The sequence below is a fragment of the Chlorocebus sabaeus genome, chromosome 8 (assembly GCF_047675955.1).
Source record: "Chlorocebus sabaeus isolate Y175 chromosome 8, mChlSab1.0.hap1, whole genome shotgun sequence".
Taxonomy (NCBI): domain Eukaryota; kingdom Metazoa; phylum Chordata; class Mammalia; order Primates; family Cercopithecidae; genus Chlorocebus; species Chlorocebus sabaeus.
In genome coordinates, this window is record NC_132911.1 from 116,221,992 (window position 1) to 116,243,182 (window position 21,191).

At 35.1% G+C, this 21,191-nt stretch overlaps 1 protein-coding gene and 1 pseudogene across 2 annotated transcripts in view; one reads left to right on the forward strand and one right to left on the reverse strand.

Moving 5' to 3' along the window:
• CSMD3 (CUB and Sushi multiple domains 3) overlaps positions 1-21,191 on the reverse strand; it is a 1,272,067-nt gene that overhangs the window by 318,390 nt on the left and 932,486 nt on the right. For both annotated transcript variants that reach the window (XM_008001392.3, XM_008001388.3), the window contains one exon: positions 20,967-21,169. In XM_008001392.3, the coding sequence (XP_007999583.2) occupies positions 20,967-21,169 (203 nt within the window). The remainder of the gene's footprint in view (positions 1-20,966; positions 21,170-21,191) is intronic.
• On the forward strand, positions 2,932-3,357 carry LOC140712329 (large ribosomal subunit protein eL30-like; annotated as a pseudogene).

Below are 21,191 nucleotides of genomic sequence, written 5' to 3' on the forward strand. Positions count from 1 at the left end.
TTAAGTAGCTATTAGTTTAAAATAACTTGTTACAACTAAAAGATTTTCTTTGTAAGCCACACAGTAATCACAAAACATAGGCTTATAATAGAGAAAGTAAAAATAAAAAGCAAGGGATTCAAACATACTACCTTTGTGGTTAAGAAAATCATTTAACTCATTACTTGTTATTGGTCTATTCAAGTTTTCTATTTCTTCCTGGATCAATTTTGGTAGATTTATGAGTCCAGAAATTTGTGGTTAAGAAAATCAGTTAACCACAAAGGAAGTGAAGAAGAAAGAAAAAGAGGAGTTATAAAATAACCAGAAAAAAAGTAACAAAATGGCATTAGTAAGTCCTTATCTATCAATAATGGCATTGAATGTAAATTGACTCAATTTTTAATTGAAAAACAAAGTGGCTGAATGAATTAAAAAATAAGACCCAAATTCATGCTGCCTGGAAGGAACATATTCATCTATAAGGACATGCATATGTTGAGTGTGAAGGTATGAAAAAGGTATTTTATGCAAAGGGAAACCAAAAAAGAGCGAGAGTACCTATACTTAGATAAAATAGATGGCAAGTCAAAAAACTAAAGAGATACAAAGGAAGTTATTATATAATAATGAAGGGCTCAATTTATCAAGAGGGTATAAAAATCATAAGTATATATGTACCCAATATCAAAGTGTCCAAATATTTAAAGGAGATATTAATACAGCTAAAGGAAGAGAGGAAGAACAACACAATAACAGTGGGGGACTTCAACACTCCACAATCAGCAATGGATAGATCATCCAGACAGAAAATCAACAAAGAAACATTGGAATAAAACTACACTGCACACCAAATGGACCTACTTGACATCTTTACAAAAGATTGTATCCGGCTGCTGCAGAGTATACATACTTCTCATTAGTACCAGGAACATTCTCTGGGATAGAGCATAGGTTATGCCACAAAACAAGTCTTGACAAATCCCAAAATATTTGAATCGTATAAGTATCTTTTCTGACTATAATGGAATAAAACCAGAAATCAAAGGCAAAAGAAACATTAGAAATTGTATAAATAACATGGAAATTAAATGACATGATCCTGAACAACCAATGGGTCAATGAAGAAATTAAGAAGGAAATTAAAATATTTAATGAAAAAAGGAAATGTAAACAAAACACCCCAAATAAAACCTAAAATATACAACAAAATCAGTACCAATTTATAGCAGGAAATACCTATAAAAAAAGTAGAAAGACTTCAAATTTACAATCTGATGCACCTCAAAGAGCTAGAAAACAATGACAAATCAAACTCCAAATTAGTAGAAGGAAAGAAGGAATAAAGATCAGAACAGGAAAAAAAAAAAAAAAAAAAAAAAAAAAAAAAAAAAAAAAAAGAGTGAAAAAACACACAAAGTATAAAATGAAAACTCTTTTTTTGAAAAGATAAACTAAATTAACAATTTTTTCTTAGCTAGACTAAGAGAAAGGACAGAAGACTCAGATAAAAATCACAGGCAAAAAATGAGAGATTAAAACCGATACCACAGAAACACGAGGAATTATTAGAGACTATTATGAAGAAGAACACACAAAAAATGGGAAAACCTAGAAGTACACAAATCTTTGGACACATAAATCTACCAAAATTGATCTATGAAGAAATAGAAAACTTGAACAGACCAATAACAAGCAATGAGTTGAAAGTAGTAAAAAAAAAAAAAAGAAAGAAAGAAAGAAAGAAAGAAAGAAAGAAAGAAAGAAAAAAGGCTCCCATCGATGAAAAACTCAGGACCAAATGGATTCACTGCTAAATTCTACCAAACATTTAAAGAAGATCTAATACCAATTCTAATCAACTATTTCAAAGAATTGAAGAGGAAATACACTTCCAAACTCATTCTATGAGGCCAATTTACTCTGATATCAAAATCAAAGACACAGCAGAAAAAGAAAACAAAGAGTCTCAACCCAATACTAGCAAACTGAACACAACAACACATTAAAAAGATGATTTACTGTGATCAAGTGGGATACATCCCTGGGATGCAAATATCATTCAACATATTCAAATCAGTGAACAGGATACACCTCATTAGCAGAATCATGGATATAAACTATATGCAGCATTTCAACAGATGCTAAAAAAAAAAAAAAAAAAAAAAAAGAAAGAAAAAGAAAAAAAGCTGACAGCAAAATTCAGCATCCCTTAATGATAACAGTTCTCAACAAACTGGTTATGGAAGGAATATATCCCAAAATAACAAAGGCCATATATAACAAAACAACAGCTAACATCATCCTAAATGGAGAAATGTTAATAGCCTTTTTTTCTAAGATATGGAACAAGACAAGGCCAAGAATGACCACTTTTATAACTTTTATTCATCATAGTACTAAAAGTTCTGCCCAGATCCATTAAATGAAACAAAGAAATAAAAGGCATCTAAATTAGGAAGAAGTAATACTATCCTTGTGTGCAAATGACATGATCTTATATTTAAAGGAACCTAAAGGTTCAACCAAAATGTTGTTAGAACTTATAAATAAACTCAGTAATGTGGCAGGATACAAAATCAACATACAAAACTCAGTAGTAGCATTTTTATATGCCAATAACAAACCATATGAAAAAAATCATGAAATAAATCCCATTTACAATAGCTACAAAATATATAAAATACCTAGAAATAAATTTAACTAAAGGAGTGAAATCTCTCTACAATGAAATTTATAAAACGTTACTAAAAAAATAGGATGCAAGAAAAATGGAAAGACATTTAATGTCCAAAGATTGGAAGAATTAATATTTTTATAAGGTCTGTACTACCCAAAGTCATTTACAAATTCAAAGTAATTCCTTCCAAAGTACCAATGACATTTTCTTGCTCCCTGGCCATCTTGGCAGGTGCTCTTGAGTAGGGCCTGTCCTGCACCTAAGGCGGGAACATGGGGGACACAAAGAAGAGGAAAACATCACTGGAGTCAATTAACTCTATACTCCAACTCATTATGAAAAGTGGAAAATATAGGCCAATTTCCCAGATGAACATAGATGCAAAGAGCCTCAACCAAATACTAGCAAACTGAACACAACAACACATTAAAAAGATGCTAGGGTACAAGCCAACTCTGAAGATGATCAGACAAGGCAAAGCAAAATTTATCATCCACTCTAGAAACTGCCTGACTTTGAAGAAATCTGAATTATAGTACCAAGTATTGTTGGCCAAAACTGGTATCCATCACTACAGAGGCAATAACACTGAATTGGGTACAGCATGTGGAATATACTACAGACAACACATACTGGCTATCACTAAGCTGGGTGATTCAATCATTAGAAGCATGCCAGAACATTATGGTGAAAAATAAACAATGCAAAATTTTTATTTAGTAAAACTTGTCAGCGTTCACTTTTTTTATTTAAAAAAAGTACTAATGCCACTCTTCAGAGAAAATTTTTAAAAAATTCTAAAATTCCTATGGAATCACAAAAGATCCTGAATAATTAAAGCAACTGGAGCAAAAAGAATAAAGATAGCTTGGTGGCATCAAGCTATCTGACTTTAAAATATACGGCAAAGTTATAGTAAACAAGACAGTGTGATAAAAATAGACATATAGACAAATGGAAGAGGAAAAATAACACAGAAATAAATCCATACATCTACAGCCAACTCATTTTTAACAAATACACTGTGAAAGGACTTCAATAAATAGTGCTGCAGAAATTGGATATCCACACGTAGAAGAATAAAACTAGACCCCTATCTCTCACTATATACAAAACTAAAATCAAAATAGATTAAGACTTAAATGTAAGACGGGGGGGCGGAGCAAGATGGCCGAATAGGAACAGCTCCAGTCTCCAACTCCCAGTGCGAGCGACACAGAAGACTGGTGATTTCTGCATTTTCAACTGAGGTACTGAGTTCATCTCATTAGGGAGTGCCAGACAATCAGTGCTGGTCAGCTGCTGCAGCCCAACCAGCGAGAGCTGAAGCAGGGCGAGGCATCGCCTCACCTGGGAAGCGCAAGGGGGAAGGGAATCCCTTTTCCTAGCCAGGGGAACTGAGACACACAACACCTGGAAAATCAGGTAACTCCCACCCCAATACTGCACTTTAAGGAAATGGGCACACCAGGAGATTATATCCCACACCTGGCCGGGAGGGTCCCACGCCCACAGAGCGTCCCTCATTGCTAGCACAGCAGTCTGTGATCTACCGGCAAGGCAGCAGTGAGGCTGGGGGAGGGGCGCCAGCCATTGCTGAGGCTTAAGTAGGTAAACAAAGCCGCTGGGAAGCTCCAACTGGATGGAGCTCACAGCAGCTCAAGGAAACCTGCCTGTCTCTGTAGACTCCACCTCTGGGGACAGGGCACAGTAAACAATAACAAACGCAGCAGAAACCTCTGCAGACGCAAACGACTCTGTCTGACAGCTTTGAAGAGAGCAGTGGATCTCCCAACACAGAGGTTGAGATCTGAGAAGGGACAGACTGCCTGCTCAAGTGGGTCCCTGACCCCTGAGTAGCCTAACTGGGAGACATCCCCCACTAGGGGCGATCTGACACCCCACACCTCACAGGGTGGAGTACACCCCTGAGAGGAAGCTTCCAAAGCAAGAATCAGACAGGTACACTCGCGGTTCAGCAATATTCTATCTTCTGCAGCCTCTGCTGCTGATACCCAGGCAAACAGGGTCTGGAGTGGACCTCGAGCAATCTCCAACAGACATACAGCTGAGGGTCCTGACTGTTAGAAGGAAAACTATCAAACAGCAGACACCTACACCAAAACCCCATCTGTATGTCACCATCATCAAAGACCAGAGGCAGATAAAACCACAAAGATGGGAAAAAGCAGGGCAGAAAAGCTGGAAATTCAAAAAATAAGAGCGCATCTCCCCCGGCAAAGGAGCGCAGCTCATCGCCAGCAACGGATCAAAGCTGGACAGAGAATGACTTTGACGAGATGAGAGAAGAAGGCTTCAGTCCATCAAACTTCTCAGAGCTAAAGGAGGAATTACGTACCCAGCGCAAAGAAACTAAAAATCTTGATAAAAAAGTGGAAGAATTGATGGCTAGAGTAATTAATGCAGAGAAGGTCATAAACGAAACGAAAGAGATGAAAACCATGACACGAGAAATACGTGACAAATGCACAAGCTTCAGTAACCGACTCGATCAACTGGAAGAAAGAGTATCAGCGATTGAGGATCAAATGAATGAAATGAAGCGAGAAGAGAAACCAAAAGAAAAAAGAAGAAAAAGAAATGAACAAAGCCTGCAAGAAGTATGGGATTATGTAAAAAGACCAAATCTACATCTGATTGGGGTGCCTGAAAGTGAGGGGGAAAATGAAACCAAGTTGGAAAACACTCTTCAGGATATCATCCAGGAGAACTTCCCCAACCTAGTAGGGCAGGCCAACATTCAAATCCAGGAAATACAGAGAACGCCACAGAGATGCTCCTCGAGAAGAGCAACTCCAAGACACATAATTGCCAGATTCACCAAAGTTGAAATGAAGGAAAAAATCTTAAGGGCAGCCAGAGAGAAAGGTCGGGTTACCCACAAAGGGAAGCCCATCAGACTAACAGCAGATCTCTCGGCAGAAACTCTACAAGCCAGAAGAGAGTAGGGGCCAATATTCAACATTCTTAAAGAAAAGAATTTTCAACCCAGAATTTCATATCCAGCCAAACTAAGTTTCATAAGTGAAGGAGAAATAAAATCCTTTACAGATAAGCAAATGCTTAGAGATTTTGTCACCACTAGGCCTGCCTTACAAGAGATCCTGAAGGAAGCACTAAACATGGAAAGGAACAACCGGTACCAGCCATTGCAAAAACATGCCAAAATGTAAAGACCATCAAGGCTAGGAAGAAACTGCATCAACTAACGAGAAAAATAACCAGTTAATATCATAATGGCAGGATCAAGTTCACACATAACAATATTAACCTTAAACGTAAATGGACTAAATGCTCCAATTAAAAGACACAGACTGGCAAACTGGATAAAGAGTCAAGACCCATCAGTCTGCTGTATTCAGGAGACCCATCTCACATGCAGAGACATACATAGGCTCAAAATAAAGGGATGCAGGAAGATTTACCAAGCAAATGGAGAACAAAAAAAGCAGGGGTTGCAATACTAGTCTCTGATAAAACAGACTTTAAACCATCAAAGATCAAAAGAGACAAAGAAGGCCATTACATAATGGTAAAGGGATCAATTCAACAGGAAGAGCTAACTATCCTAAATATATATGCACCTAATACAGGAGCACCTAGATTCATAAAGCAAGTCCTTAGAGACTTACAAAGAGACTTAGACTCCCATACAATAATAATGGGAGACTTCAACACTCCACTGTCAACATTAGACAGATCAACGAGACAGAAAGTTAACAAGGATATCCAGGAATTGAACTCACCTCTGCAGCAAGCAGACCTAATAGACATCTATAGAACTCTCCACCCCAAATCAACAGAATATACATTTTTCTCAGCACCACATCGCACTTACTCCAAAATTGACCACATAATTGGAAGTAAAACACTCCTCAGCAAATGTACAAGAAAAGAAATTATAACAAACTGTCTCTCAGACCACAGTGCAATCAAACTAGAACTCAGGACTAAGAAACTCAATCAAAACCGCTCAACTACATGGAAACTGAACAACCTGCTCCTGAATGACTACTGGGTACATAACGAAATGAAGGCAGAAATAAAGATGTTCTTTGAAACCAATGAGAACAAAGATACAACATAACAGAATCTCTGGGACACATTCAAAGCAGTGTGTAGAGGGAAATTTATAGCACTAAATGCCCACAAGAGAAAGCAGGAAAGATCTAAAATTGACACTCTAACATCGCAGTTAAAAGAACTAGAGAAGCAAGAGCAAACACATTTGAAAGCTAGCAGAAGGCAAGAAATAACTAAGATCAGAGCAGAACTGAAGGAGATAGAAACACAAAAAAACCCTCCAAAAAATCAATGAATCCAGGAGTTGGTTTTTTGAAAAGATCAACAAAATTGACAGACTGCTAGCAAGACTAATAAAGAAGAAAAGAGAGAAGAATCAAATAGACGCAATAAAAAATGATAAAGGGGATATCACCACCGACCCCACAGAAATACAAACTACCATCAGAGAATACTATAAACACCTCTATGCAAATAAACTGGAAAATCTAGAAGAAATGGATAATTTCCTGGACACTTACATTCTTCCAAGACTAAACCAGGAAGAAGTTGAATCCCTGAATAGACCAATAGCAGGCTCTGAAATTGAGGCAATAATTAATAGCCTACCAACCAAAAAAAGTCCAGGACCAGATGGATTCACAGCCGAATTCTACCAGAGGTACAAGGAGGAGCTGGTACCATTCCTTCTGAAACTATTCCAAACAATAGAAAAAGAGGGAATCCTTCCTAACTCATTTTATGAGGCCAACATCATCCTGATACCAAAGCCTGGCAGAGACACAACAAAAAAAGAGAATTTTAGACCAATATCCCTGATGAACATCGATGCAAAAATCCTCAATAAAATACTGGCAAACCGGATTCAGCAACACATCAAAAAGCTTATCCACCATGATCAAGTGGGCTTCATCCCTGGGATGCAAGGCTGGTTCAACATTCGCAAATCAATAAACATAATCCAGCATATAAACAGAACCAAAGACAAGAACCACATGATTATCTCAATAGATGCAGAAAAGGCTTTTGACAGAATTCAACAGCCTTTCATGCCAAAAAAGCTCAATAAATTCGGTATTGATGGAACATACCTCAAAATAATAAGAGCTATTTATGACAAACCCACAGCCAATATCATACTGAATGGGCAAAAACTGGAAAAATTCCCTTTGAAAACTGGCACAAGACAGGGATGCCCTCTCTCACCACTCCTATTCAACATAGTGTTGGAAGTTCTGGCTAGGGCAATCAGGCAAGAGAAAGAAATCAAGGGGATTCAGTTAGGAAAAGAAGTCATCAAATTGTCTCTGTTTGCAGATGACATGATTGTATATTTCGAAAACCCCATTGTCTCAGCCCAAAATCTCCTTAAGCTGATAAGCAACTTCAGCAAAGTCTCAGGATACAAAATTAATGTGCAAAAATCACAAGCATTCTTATACACCAGTAACAGACAAACAGAGAGCCAAATCATGAATGAACTTCCATTCACAATTGCTTCAAAGAGAATAAAATACCTAGGAATCCAACTTACAAGGGATGTAATGGACATCTTCAAGGAGAACTACAAACCACTGCTCAGTGAAATAAAAGAGGACACAAACAAATGGAAGAACATACCATGCTCATGGATAGGAAGAATCAATATTGTGAAAATGGCCATACTGCCCAAGGTTATTTATATATTCAATGCCATCCCCATCAAGCTACCAATGAGTTTCTTCACAGAATTGGAAAAACCTGCTTTAAAGTTCATATGGAACCAAAAAAGGGCCCACATCTCCAAAACAATCCTAAGTCAAAAGAACAAAGCTGGAGGCATCACGCTACCTGACTTCAAACTATACTACAAGGCTGCAATAACCAAAACAGCATGGTACTGGTACCAAAACAGAGATATAGACCAATGGAACAGAACAGAGTCCTTAGAAATAATACCACACATCTACAGCCATCTGATCTTTGACAACCTGAGAGAAACAAGAAATGGAGAAAGGATTCCCTATTTAATAAATGGTGCTAGGAAAATTGGCTAGCCATAAGTAGGAAGCTGAAACTGGATCCTTTCCTTACTCCTTATACGAAAATTAATTCAAGATGGATTAGAGACTTAAATGTTAGACCTAATACCATAAAAATCCTAGAGGAAAACCTAGGTAGTACCATTCAGGACATAGGCATGGGCAAAGACTTCATGTCTAAAACACCAAAAGCAATGGCAGCAAAAGCCAAAATTGACAAATGGGATCTCATTAAACTAAAGAGCTTCTGCACAGGAAAAGAAACTACCATCAGAGTGAACAGGCAACCTACAGAATGGGAGAACATTTTTGCAATCTACTCATCTGACAAAGGGCTAATATCCAGAACCTACAAAGAACTCAAACAAATTTACAAGAAAAAATCAAACAACCCCATCAAAAAGTGGGCAAAGATATGAACAGACATTTCTCAAAAGAAGACATTCATACAGCCAACAGACACATGAAAAAATGCTCATCATCACTGGCCATCAGAGAAATGCAAATCAAAACCACAAGGAGATACCATCTCACACCAGTTAGAATGGCGATCATTAAAAAAGTCAGGAAACAACAGGTGCTGGAGAGGATGTGGAGAAATAGGAACACTTTTACACTGTTGGTGGGATTGTAAACTAGTTCAACCATTATGGAAAACAGTATGGCGATTCCTCAAGGATCTAGAACTAGATGTACCATATGACCCAGCCATCCCATTACTGGGTATATACCCAAAGGATTATAAATCATGCTGCTATAAAGACACATGCACACGTATGTTTATTGCAGCACCATTCACAATAGCAAAGACTTGGAATCAACCCAAATGTCCATCAGTGACAGACTGGATTAAGAAAATGTGGCACATATACACCATGGAATACTATGCAGCCATTAAAAAGGATGAGTTTGTGTCCTTTGTAGGGACATGGATGCAGCTGGAAACCATGATTCTTAGCAAACTATCACAAGAACAGAAAACCAAACACCGCATGTTCTCACTCATAGGTGGGAACTGAAAAATGAGATCACTTGGACTTGGGAAGGGGAACATCACACACCGGGGCCTATCATGGGGAGGGGGGAGGGGGGAGGGATTACACTGGGAGTTATACCTGATGTAAATGACGAGTTGATGGGTGCTGACGAGTTGATGGGTGCAGCACACCAACATGGCACAAGTATACATATGTAACAAACCTGCACGTTATGCACATGTACCCTAGAACTCAAAGTATAATAATAAAAAATTAAAAATTAAAAAAAAAAAAAGACTTAAATATAAGTCCTTAATCTATGAAACTACCAGAAGAAAACATTGGGAAATACTTCAGGACATTAGTTCTGGCAAATACTTTGCATAAGACCTCAAAATACAGACAATATAAGCAAAACTAAACGAATGTGAGTATATCAAACTAAACAGCTTCTGTAAAGCAAAGTAAATAATCAACAAAGTGAAGAGATAACCTGCAGAATGGGAGAAAATATTTGCTAACTACCTATCTGACAAGGGATTAATAACCAGAATACGTAAGGAACTAAAACAACTCAATAGCAAAAAAACACAGCAAAACAAACCAAAACAAAAAAGAAACCCACAAATAATTCAATTAATAATTGAACAAATGCTTTGAATAGGCATTTTTCAAAATAAGACATACAAATAGCCACCAGGTAAATAAAAAAATGTTTAACATCACTAATCATCAGGGAAATGCGAATCAAAACTACAACAAGATATTATCACACACCAGTTAAAATGGCTACTATCAAGACAGAAAATAACATGCTGACAAAGATGCAAAAAAAAAAAAAAAAAAAAAGAGGGAATGCTCATTCACTGTTGGTGTGAATGTTAATTAATGCAGCAACTACATAAAATAGTACAAAGTTTCCCTTAAAACCTAAAAATACAACTACCACATGATCCAGCATTCCCACTGCTGAGTATTTACCCAAAAGAAAGAAAATTAGTATATCAAAGAGATAATTGCACGTCCATGTTTACTGAAACCCTATTCACAGTAACCAAGGTATTCAATCAACCATTATTTGATGAGTGGATAAAGAAAATGTGGTGTATATACACAATGGAATGTTACTCAGTCACAGGGCGGTGGGGAAACATAAAAACATGTCACAGTAACATTGGTGGAACTAGAGGACATTATGTTAAGTGAAATAAGCCAGCCACAGAATGACAAATATTGCATGTTTTCACTTATATATGGAAGCTAACAAAAAATTGATCTCTTGGATATAGTGAGTCAAATGGTGGTTACCAGATACTGGGAATTGTAGCATTCCAATGGGATGAAGAGGGTACAAAAATACAGTTATATAGAAGGCACAAGTTCTATTGTTCAACAGCACAGAAGAGTGATGATAGTTAATAAGAACTTATTTTATATTTCAAAATAGCTAGAAGAGAATATTTAAAATGTACAACACAAAGAAATGATAAATGTTTGATATAATGAATATTCCAATTACAATTATTTGATAATTACATACTATATGCATGTATCAAAATATCCCTTGTACCCCATAAATATGTACAACTATTACATATCAATAAAATAGAGAAATAGAAAATATCTCAAGACAAATGAAACAAAAACGCAATATGCCAAAATGCATGGGAAACAGAAAAAACAAGATTATGTAAGAAGTTCATAGCAATAAACATCTACATAAAAAGGAAAAATGTCTCAAATAAATAACCTAACTTTATACTTCAAGGAACTAGAAGAACAAAGAAGCTCACAGTTAGCAGAAGGAAGGAAATAATCAAGATTAAAGAAAATAGAAAAACAAAATAGAAAAGAGAAAAACAATTAAAAAATCAAACTAAAGTTGGCTTCTTGAAAATCTCAACACAATTGAGATTCCCTTAGCTATTCTAAGAAAAATGAGGTAAGACTAAAATAAATAAAATCAGAAAAGAATAGTGCTATGGACATAAGAGACTACATTGAACAATTATATGATAACAAGCTGGATAATTTAGAAAAAAAAAGTGGATAAATTTATAGAAATATACAGGCTATCAAGACTAAATCATAAGAAATAGAAAGCCTGAACAGACTCATTACTAATAGGGCCACTTAAGCAGTATTTTAAAATCTCCCAACAAAGAAAAGCCCATGACCAGATGACTTCACTGGTGAATTCTACCAAACGTTTAAATAAGAATTAATTTCTATCCTTCTCAAACTCTTCCCACCCAACCCCACAAATTGAAACAAACAAAACAAAACCAAAAACAAACAAACAAAACATTTCCAAACTCATTTTGTAAAGGCAATATTCCCTGATACCAAAGCCAGAAAAATACACCACAAGAAAAAAAAAAAAACACCTAGAGATCAATATTTCTGAAGAATATATGTGCGAAAATCCTCAACAAAATACTAGTAAACTAAATCCAACAGCATATTAAAATGTTAAAAGGATCACACACAATGTCCAAGTCAGATTTATTCCTGGGATAGATGGATAGTTCAATATATAAAAATCAATTATTTTCATACACCATGTTAACAGAATAATGGATTAAGATCACATGATCACATGATAATTTCAATAGATGCAGAAAATGCATTTGACAAAATTAAATACCTTTTCATGCTAAAAAAAAAAATCCTGAATGCATTAGGAATAGAAGAAGAAAAATGTTTCAACATAATAAAGGCCATATATCAAAAACCCACAGCTAACATTGTACTGTTTGGAAAAAAAATAAAAAAATAAAAAAATAATAAAACCTGAGAACTTTCCTCCAAGATCAGGAATAAGTTAAGGATGCTCACTTCCCACTCCTATTGAGCATAGTACTGCTAGTCCTGGTCAGAGAAGTTAAGGTAAGAAAAAGAAACAAAAGGCCTCCAAACTGAAACAAACAAACAAACAAACAAAAAGGTAAAATAGTATCTGTTGGCAGATGACACAATCTTTTATATAGAAAATCCTAAAGATTCGTTGAAAAAAATTGTTGAAACTAATAAATTCAATAAAGTTTCAGGATACAAAATCAACATGCAAAAATCAATTGTGTTTCTACATACACTAATAATGAACTATCTAAAAAGGATACTCAGAAAACTATCTAATTTAAAATAATCTCATAAAGAATAAAATACTCAGAAATAATTTAACTAAGGAGGTGACAGACTTGTATACTGAAAACTATAAAACGTTAATGAAAGAAATTAAAGATGCAAACAAATGGAAGAACAGCCTCTGTTCATGGATTATAAATAGAAAAAACATTTCTACAATTCACATGAACACAAAAATAACCTGAATACCAAATCAATTTTGGAGAAGAATAACAAAACAGAAGGCATCAGATCTCCTGATTTCAAATATATATTACCAAAGTACAATAATCAAAACTGCATGGTACTGGCATAAAGAGAGACATATAGAACAATGGAAGAGAATAGAGAGACCAGAAATAAATCTATGAAAGGGTAACAGGTCTGCACCTTAAGACAAGGAAACAAAAAGGTGTGGGAAGATGGGCAGGGGTACCAGGAATGCACAAAGGGGAGAGTAGAGTTTCCTTGACAAACGGTATTTAGAAAATTGGATATCCACAAGCAAAAATTGAAATTAGATCCTTATCTTACAGCATACACAAAAATCAGCTCAAAATGGATTAAAAGCTTAAACACCAGATCTTAAGCTGTAAAACTACCAGAAGGAAAAAAAAAAAAAAAAGAGAGAGAGAAGAAAGCTTTATAATGTTGGTATTCACAATGATTTCATGGACATGACACCAAAGGCATAGATGATGAAAACAAAAATAAATGAGCAGGAATGCAACCAACTTAAAAGCTTCTGTACAATCAACAAGGGTGAAATGGCAACCTATGGAAGGGGAGAAAATATTTTCAAGTCATACATGTAATAATAGATCAATATCCAAAATACGTAGGGAACCTCTACACCTCAATAGCAAATGACTGATATAAAACAGTCAAAGGTCTTGAATTGGCATTTCTACAAAAAAGGCATACAAATGGACAACAGGTATATGAAGAAATGGTTAACATCACTAATCATCAAGGAAATGCAAATTAAAATCTCAGTAATATATTACCTCATACCTGTCAGGAGGGTTATTATTTATACAAAAGGTGTTGGCAAGAATATGGAGAAATAGAAACTCTTACATGCTATTGGTGGGAATGCAAAATGGTGCAGCCACTATGGAAAATAGTATGAAGTTTCCTCAAAAAAGTTAAAAATGGAACTATTTTACAATCCAATAATCCCATTTCTAGGTATTTATTCTAAATAATTAAAATGAGGGTCTTGAGGAGGTATTAGTACTCCTAAGTTCATTGTAACATTATTCACTATAGCCAAGATGTTGAAAACAACTTAATTGTCTAATGACAGATTAAGAAAATATGGCAAAGACACACGATGAATACTATTTGGTCTTTAAAAGAAAGATTCTGCAATATTCAGCAACATGAGTGAACCTTGAGGATATTATGCTAAGTAAAATAAGATAGTCACAGAAACACAACTACTGCATGATTTCACTTATATGAGGTATCTAAAATAGTCAAATTAATAGAATCAGAGTGTGAAATGTTTTTTTCCAGGGGCTTGGGGAAAATGGGATATAAGAGTTACTAATCAACTTGCATAATGTTTCAGTTTAGCAATATAAGTAAGCTTTAGGGACCTGCTATACAGAGTTGTACCTAGGCCAAAATAATGTACTCTGCACCTAAAATTTTGCTTAAAAAGTAGATCTTGTGTTAATTGTTCTTATCACAGTAAAATAAATTGAAATAAAAATAATGTGACTGTTGAAAGTACTCTAAAACGATTAAAACATATTTAATATATCAGGTAGTTTAAAATGATGAAGATGTATTTAATGCATTATTATGGCTTCAAATAACCATTCAATTATGATTCATATTTGGCATATATTAATAAAACTGCCCTCCTCACTAGCCTATAAAATGTAAACAGCCTATAAAATGTAAACATGATACACAAAATAACAGTGTTTCACTTAATTTAATATTTTACTAATTTCTGTTCACACAGCTATAAATGATCAGTGCCTGATTTTCTCTCTTAAAGTTTTATCACTTACCTAAATAAGTTTTATTGAAATGGGATCATGGCTACTCCCTGCTTCTTAAAAAAAATATGTTTCTGGATGTATGAAATTCTTGGATTTACAAATAGTAATTAAAAAACTACTCCGGATCATTTTCTGCTATTTGTTTTGGTTTCGTTTCAACTTTCACAGGGATTGGTTTTCGTAGAATCCTTGCTGATCTCTGCTTGGGTGTTTCTTTACAGCACCTTCAGTAGAACTGACTTTCCTTTGGACATCTTAGTGGATATCAGCTTTCTTAAGAAATGAATGCTCAGTACATACTTTTTCATTAAACATTTACTTTTTAAAATCTCATTGCTGCCATAAAGGTCTATTGCAAGATAATTAAAAAATGTTCATGATAAAGTAATTAGTTCCAAATTTACACAATAAAATAAACAGCATATATAGTCGTGGCATGAGTATTCAGACTATATTTTGTAGGTCTGTAGATCAACTGCTCAGTCTCTATTTCTACACATACTTCAAGAAGACATATTTCCCATATTTCCGCCTAATCTTGCCAATTCATGGCCTGGCAGTCTTATGTATCATTCAAACCACAATACATACTGTAGCATAACTATCTGTTTATACAAAATATCAGGGCAACAATGTGAAATGCTCCTCCTAGCCAGGCACAGTGGCTCAGGCCTGTAATCCCAGCACTTTGGGGGGCTGAGGTGGGCGGATCACAAGGTCAGGAGATCGAGACTACCCTGGCTAACATGGTGAAACCCCGTCTCTACTAAAAATACAAAAAATTAACTGGGCATGGGAGTACACGCCTGTAATCCCAGCTACTCAGGAGGCTGAGACAGGAGAATTGCTTGAACCCGGGAGGCATAGGTTGCAGTGAGCCAAGATCGTGCCACTGCACTCCAGCCTGGGTGACACAGCAAGATTCCATCTCAAAAAATAAATAATAAAAAAATAAATAAATGCTCCTCCCACCACCATCTAGGGTCAGAATGGGTGACCTGTTCAATCTAAGAATGTTTCATTTTATCTGTAAGTGTCCTACATGCTATCCATGAAAGGTGAGTGTTAATTACCTAGCATCTGGAAAAAGTTGAGAAATAGATACAAGTTACTATGGCAAAAAAACACAACTACTTTTGCACCAACCTAATAGTATTTGTCTTTCAGATGTAACCATGCATTATAATTCCTGAGCACTGCAGACTTATGTCACAAAGCAGAGATCTAATAAATACACGGTGGCTTATTTTAATGAACCATTAATAGTCATATTTTGTTAAAAAGGGAAAACACAGGATAAATGTCAAAACAGAATGTCAGGACAACAGACATAAATGAGGACTGTACTGAGCAAACCAGGGAAGAGTAGTACATATGTGGAAATAAGTAATTCTGTCTAGTAGTTCATTGCTACTAGAAGTAGCATTTAGCCTAGGCCCTGGAAAATGACTAAAAATGTACAAATTTTGAATGTAGGCACAAGGGTTTCAGGAATATGGAAGAGAGTTTGCAAAGCAGTAGAAATGTGCAATGATATTGTCCTTTCAGAACAATTTAATTAGACCTCTGGATGTATATAAATGAATAGTGAGGAGTGAAGCTGGCAGGCAGGTTGGGGCATATTCTGGAGGCTTTAAATATTATGCCAAAGTTTTGAGTTTAGATCTGTGTGGCCATTAAATAATTTTCAACAGAGAAGTGATGTCCAATTTTGTATTTCGGAAAGATCAATCAGGCAGAAATGTGGAGAAAAGTTTGGTTGGAGGGATAAAGAAGTGAGGGGCTAGTTGACTGTTGGAGCATTGCAGGGAACAATAAGGATGAGAACAAAGGCAGGGGCACCAAGCAATCGGTTAAAGCTGGGGAACTTCAACCTCTCATGGCTAAGGGATCTATTTCCTTGAGATTTTTTCAGCAATATTAGCTATGGGCCTCAGCATTTTGTATTACCCAGCAGGGGAAGATTCGTAACAGAGAAGTCAAAGAGTGAAGAGCATAGAAAATGCTCTGTCAAAATCTACTATTCTGTGGGCAAATGACAGCATGATACCCAAAGATATCCTCCCTGGGGAACTAAAGTGGAATGAGACAGGCAAATTAAAATGTAGGCAGAGGATATAGAAGCTGACTGCCAAGAAGTGAGGATAGCACATACGACAGCATGAAGTGGCAATGTTAGACTTAAGTAGCTCTGATTAAGCAAAAGTGCCTTGCAGACAATAACACCAAGAGATAAAGCAACAGACTCTACAAAGGATGAATGGATCATGAAATAAAAGTCATGAGGCTGCCGATAGTGGCTTGATGATTATAAAGTTGGTCTGTGACCTACATTTCTGTTAAATTCACTTTGCACCAAGTTTGGGGAAATACGTATCACCTGTTATATTCATTGGTGAAGACTGTTCTGCTACTATTGCCTGATTTATTATTTTTAATTAATTATTTTGACTTTCAATGGACAGCTATTTGCTCAAAAGAAGAATGGAATTAAATTGTACTAATCGAGGAAGGGGGGCTCAAATAAAATCTGACAATTAAAATGACAATACTTCCTGATTGTGTAGGAGCATCCTGGTTTGTGCCTATTGCCGAGCTTAGTTTTTATTAGCACTTGCTTTTGATCTCCAAAATACCTTAAGTCTGGATAGTAAATTACATTATTACCCTGTACAAAATGTTTGTTCTATATAGCCATTTTAAGAGACAAAGGTGTTCATGATATTAATATATTTGGGGGAGCAAAGGCATCATAATTAAAATACCACTACCAGCCTGGCCAACATAGTGAGACCTCATCTCCACACACACACACAAATAAAAATTAGTGAAGCGTGGTGCACACCTGTAGTCCTAGCTACACGGGGGGCTGAGGTAGGAAGATCGCTTGAGCTCAAGAGGTTGAGGTTGCAGTGAGCTGTGATTGTGCCACTGCACTGCACCCTGGCTGATAGAGCAAGACCTTGTCTCAAACAAAAACAAACAAACAAACAAACAAAACCAACCAAAAAACTTCTAGAACAATGAATTGCTACATTGTTTATACTGATCTTCATTTGGAGAAAAAGAAATACAACCAGTGGAAAGAATATGAGCTAGAATAGTAAGAAAATACTTTACTGAAAAGGGATCTTGGCACAGAACCTGGAAGGATGAGCAGAATTTAAGCACAAGGGAGCAGAAGTAACACTAAAGCAAAAAGGTTTGGTGATGGAAAGCAGCAGAGAGACAGAGAGAGAGTTTGTGTGTGTGTGTGTTTGTGTGTGTATGAAATTAAGAGTTGCTTGAGTTAATGAAAACATGAGTTTGAGAATTAATTGGTGATAAATATGTTTAATACCTGGTTCTTAATAGACTCTCCTAGGCTGAGTGAGGGAAATGGATGAACATATGAACGCGTGGGTAGGATGAAATAGATTTATCTAGGGAAGAAGAATTTAGGTAAGGCACTGAAGTGGCAAACATGAACCCATGAGCCAAGTTTGACCCACAGTAGTTGTTTAGTGGCCTATAGTCCATTTACATTCTCTTTAATACTACTTGTATACTTTAGAAACTAGATGACTTTAGATAAAATTTCTTATTTGAAATTCCACTTTAAAAATTTCCTGTCTTCCTACAGGGCAAAATGCCTACAGCCAGAGAGGGCATCTGTCCATCTCAAATGAGCATGTATGTACTCCAGCTTTCCCTCATTTCTTCTCACTTTTTCACTTATATTTCATCTCCTTTTTCAGATTGGTACCTTTGATGTGGTGCTGGGAATGATAATCCAGAAACCAAACTGATTAAAATGTAGAACTCCATTGCAACTAATAATATATAACTGAAAACTTTCTATTCCCTCTGGCATATTAATACATGTATCTAGAATAATAATACTGTAATAATAACTGCTGAGCATTTAGTATGTACAAAGCATGGCATTAATCTCCTTTCAGACATAGGAGTTTGAGTTATCACTCCAGGCATCTGCTAGTTGTATGATCTTGAACAAATTAACTGACTTTCTGAACATTAACGTATTTCTTTGGGCAATGAGAATGATAACCATATCTTATATGGCTTTTGTGAGAATTAAATGAGATTATGTATATAAAGCATTTAACTTAATTCTTGGCACCCATCGAGACTTCATTCATGAAAATAATATTTTCCCATTTGAAATCTGAACACTTGAAAAGCTATGTAAGCATATATTCTGGAAAAGATCTCTAACCAAGAGGCTAATTTTTCATTCACAACATAGTAATCATCAATGTAACTTTATTTCAATAGGTTGGTTTTAAGGCTCAGATCAAATTTCTATCCATCTTAAAAGAATCTTACGAAGGTAGAGTTATTAAAGTTCTAGTATGAAATATATTGTTTCCATAACTTTAATGTGCCCTACAAATATAATCAATATAAAAATGTACTGCTAATTTCACAGATTATCTACAATAAAAATTCCCAGAAATGCATCTAAAATAGCATGTTTCCACTTAACCAGATAAGATTGAGTGCAAAGTGTAAGTTGCATTTGTAAACACTGAGCCTGAGACACCTTTTCATATTACTGTATGCAGATATTTAATCGCAATAACAATTTAAGTGGAAAACACTATGTATTACTGATCTAGAGTAAAAGTAGGAATTGTTTGTTGCTAAACTAAAATAGAAATAACTAAAATTAAACCACTCTCTGACAAATTGTTCCCACTTAAAAAAATATAAACAGTAGAGATTAGAATATACAAATATGAAGAATATTTTATTGGTAAATATTTTCTAATTGGGAGAAATTTATATTCATCTATTATATGATTATTTTCTTACTCTATTCCCTTTTCTCAAAATACGTATTTAAAGTGCAAATTTAAAGATATTAACTTTTCAGTTTATACTTCCCTTTCACATGAGCTTGGGTCATATAGTACAAAATAATTCATTTGTGTTAATAGGTCAAATAACTGTTTTCCATAAACAAAAAGTCAGCCAAGAGAATTGTTTGACTGTATAATTGTTTACCTAAAATGGTATATTTTGTTGGCACTGATTTCGAAAGTCCTTCATGCTTTTTAAAATTATTTGTATTATTTATTTTCAAGACATTTCAATGTTACATTTATTTATGTAAAAATAATAGTTCATTAGGTACCAGCTATCTACTCAATACCAAATACTGTGCACACATGATTCTGTTACATTTAATAACTTATTTATGAGATGAGCATTGTTATTCCTATGTCAATTAGAAAACCCAGTATCGGGTCACTAGGTAAGGTGCCGAAAATTAGCAGTTAGTAAGGAGCCAGAATTTGAATTCCGGCACGTTTGAAGAGTACTGGTTTGCACTCTCATAGTTGATCATAGAAACGTTGATACATTTCTGTTATTAGGACCTTTTAAGACTACACAGATAAAAAATCTATTAGATAATTTTCTCAAAGAGATAATGTGTATTAAAAAGTTAAAATAATATTTTAAAATTTTAAGATTGTATTCATTTTATCCATCAACTAAACTAACATTTCTTTTACAGAACACATATATTTAGTCACTTGGCAGTGCCATGAGAAGAAAAAAATTAACAAGACAAGAACACTGGTAATTATTTACAAGGAATGCTATTTCATTGTCATATTATTGTTATAGAAAATCCTTAAATTAAAAGCTGTCTGAAATATTTTGTAAAAGATATCTGTGAATATATAATTAAGATATTTAAAGAATAAAATAACAGTAAAAATGTAGGGTTGTATTTTTTTGTAATAGCAAGTATTCATTTCCTTTCTCATCTGCAAAACTTCACGTTTTAAAACTTTCACTTTTACAGTATTTCCAGATTATAAGCTTTTGTGATGTAATTTTTTTAGCCGAGTAATTTTAACACCACTTTTACTTTAAGAATAAATGGTTTTACAAGTGGAGAGAAGTCTCAATAATTAATATTCAGAGTTAATTGTATTACCTTTTTCCAATGTATATTTTACCTTTGCTGCAGAGATACAGGAAGAACAGAAGCATAAATATTTAAAATTATTAAAATTTTAAAGTTAAAAATTTGAACAGTCAAGTTAACATGACTATTTACATCACCTTCCTATTTTGCATTAAGAAACGTTTTGAAAGAACTTACTTGAAAACTGAATTGCAAATCCAGATTTGCTAATATAAAAATCCGTGTCAAACTGGATGGTTACTATGTTGAGGGTGCTATGAATTCCTTCAGGAATAAGAGATCCACTAATTTCCTTTAAAAGCATCTCATTTTCTGGTGGACCATCCCAAACTCGGAGTATATCATGTGATGCTTCCGTATCAAAAGCAAGAAACTGCAAGCTGTGGGAGAACCATATTTCTC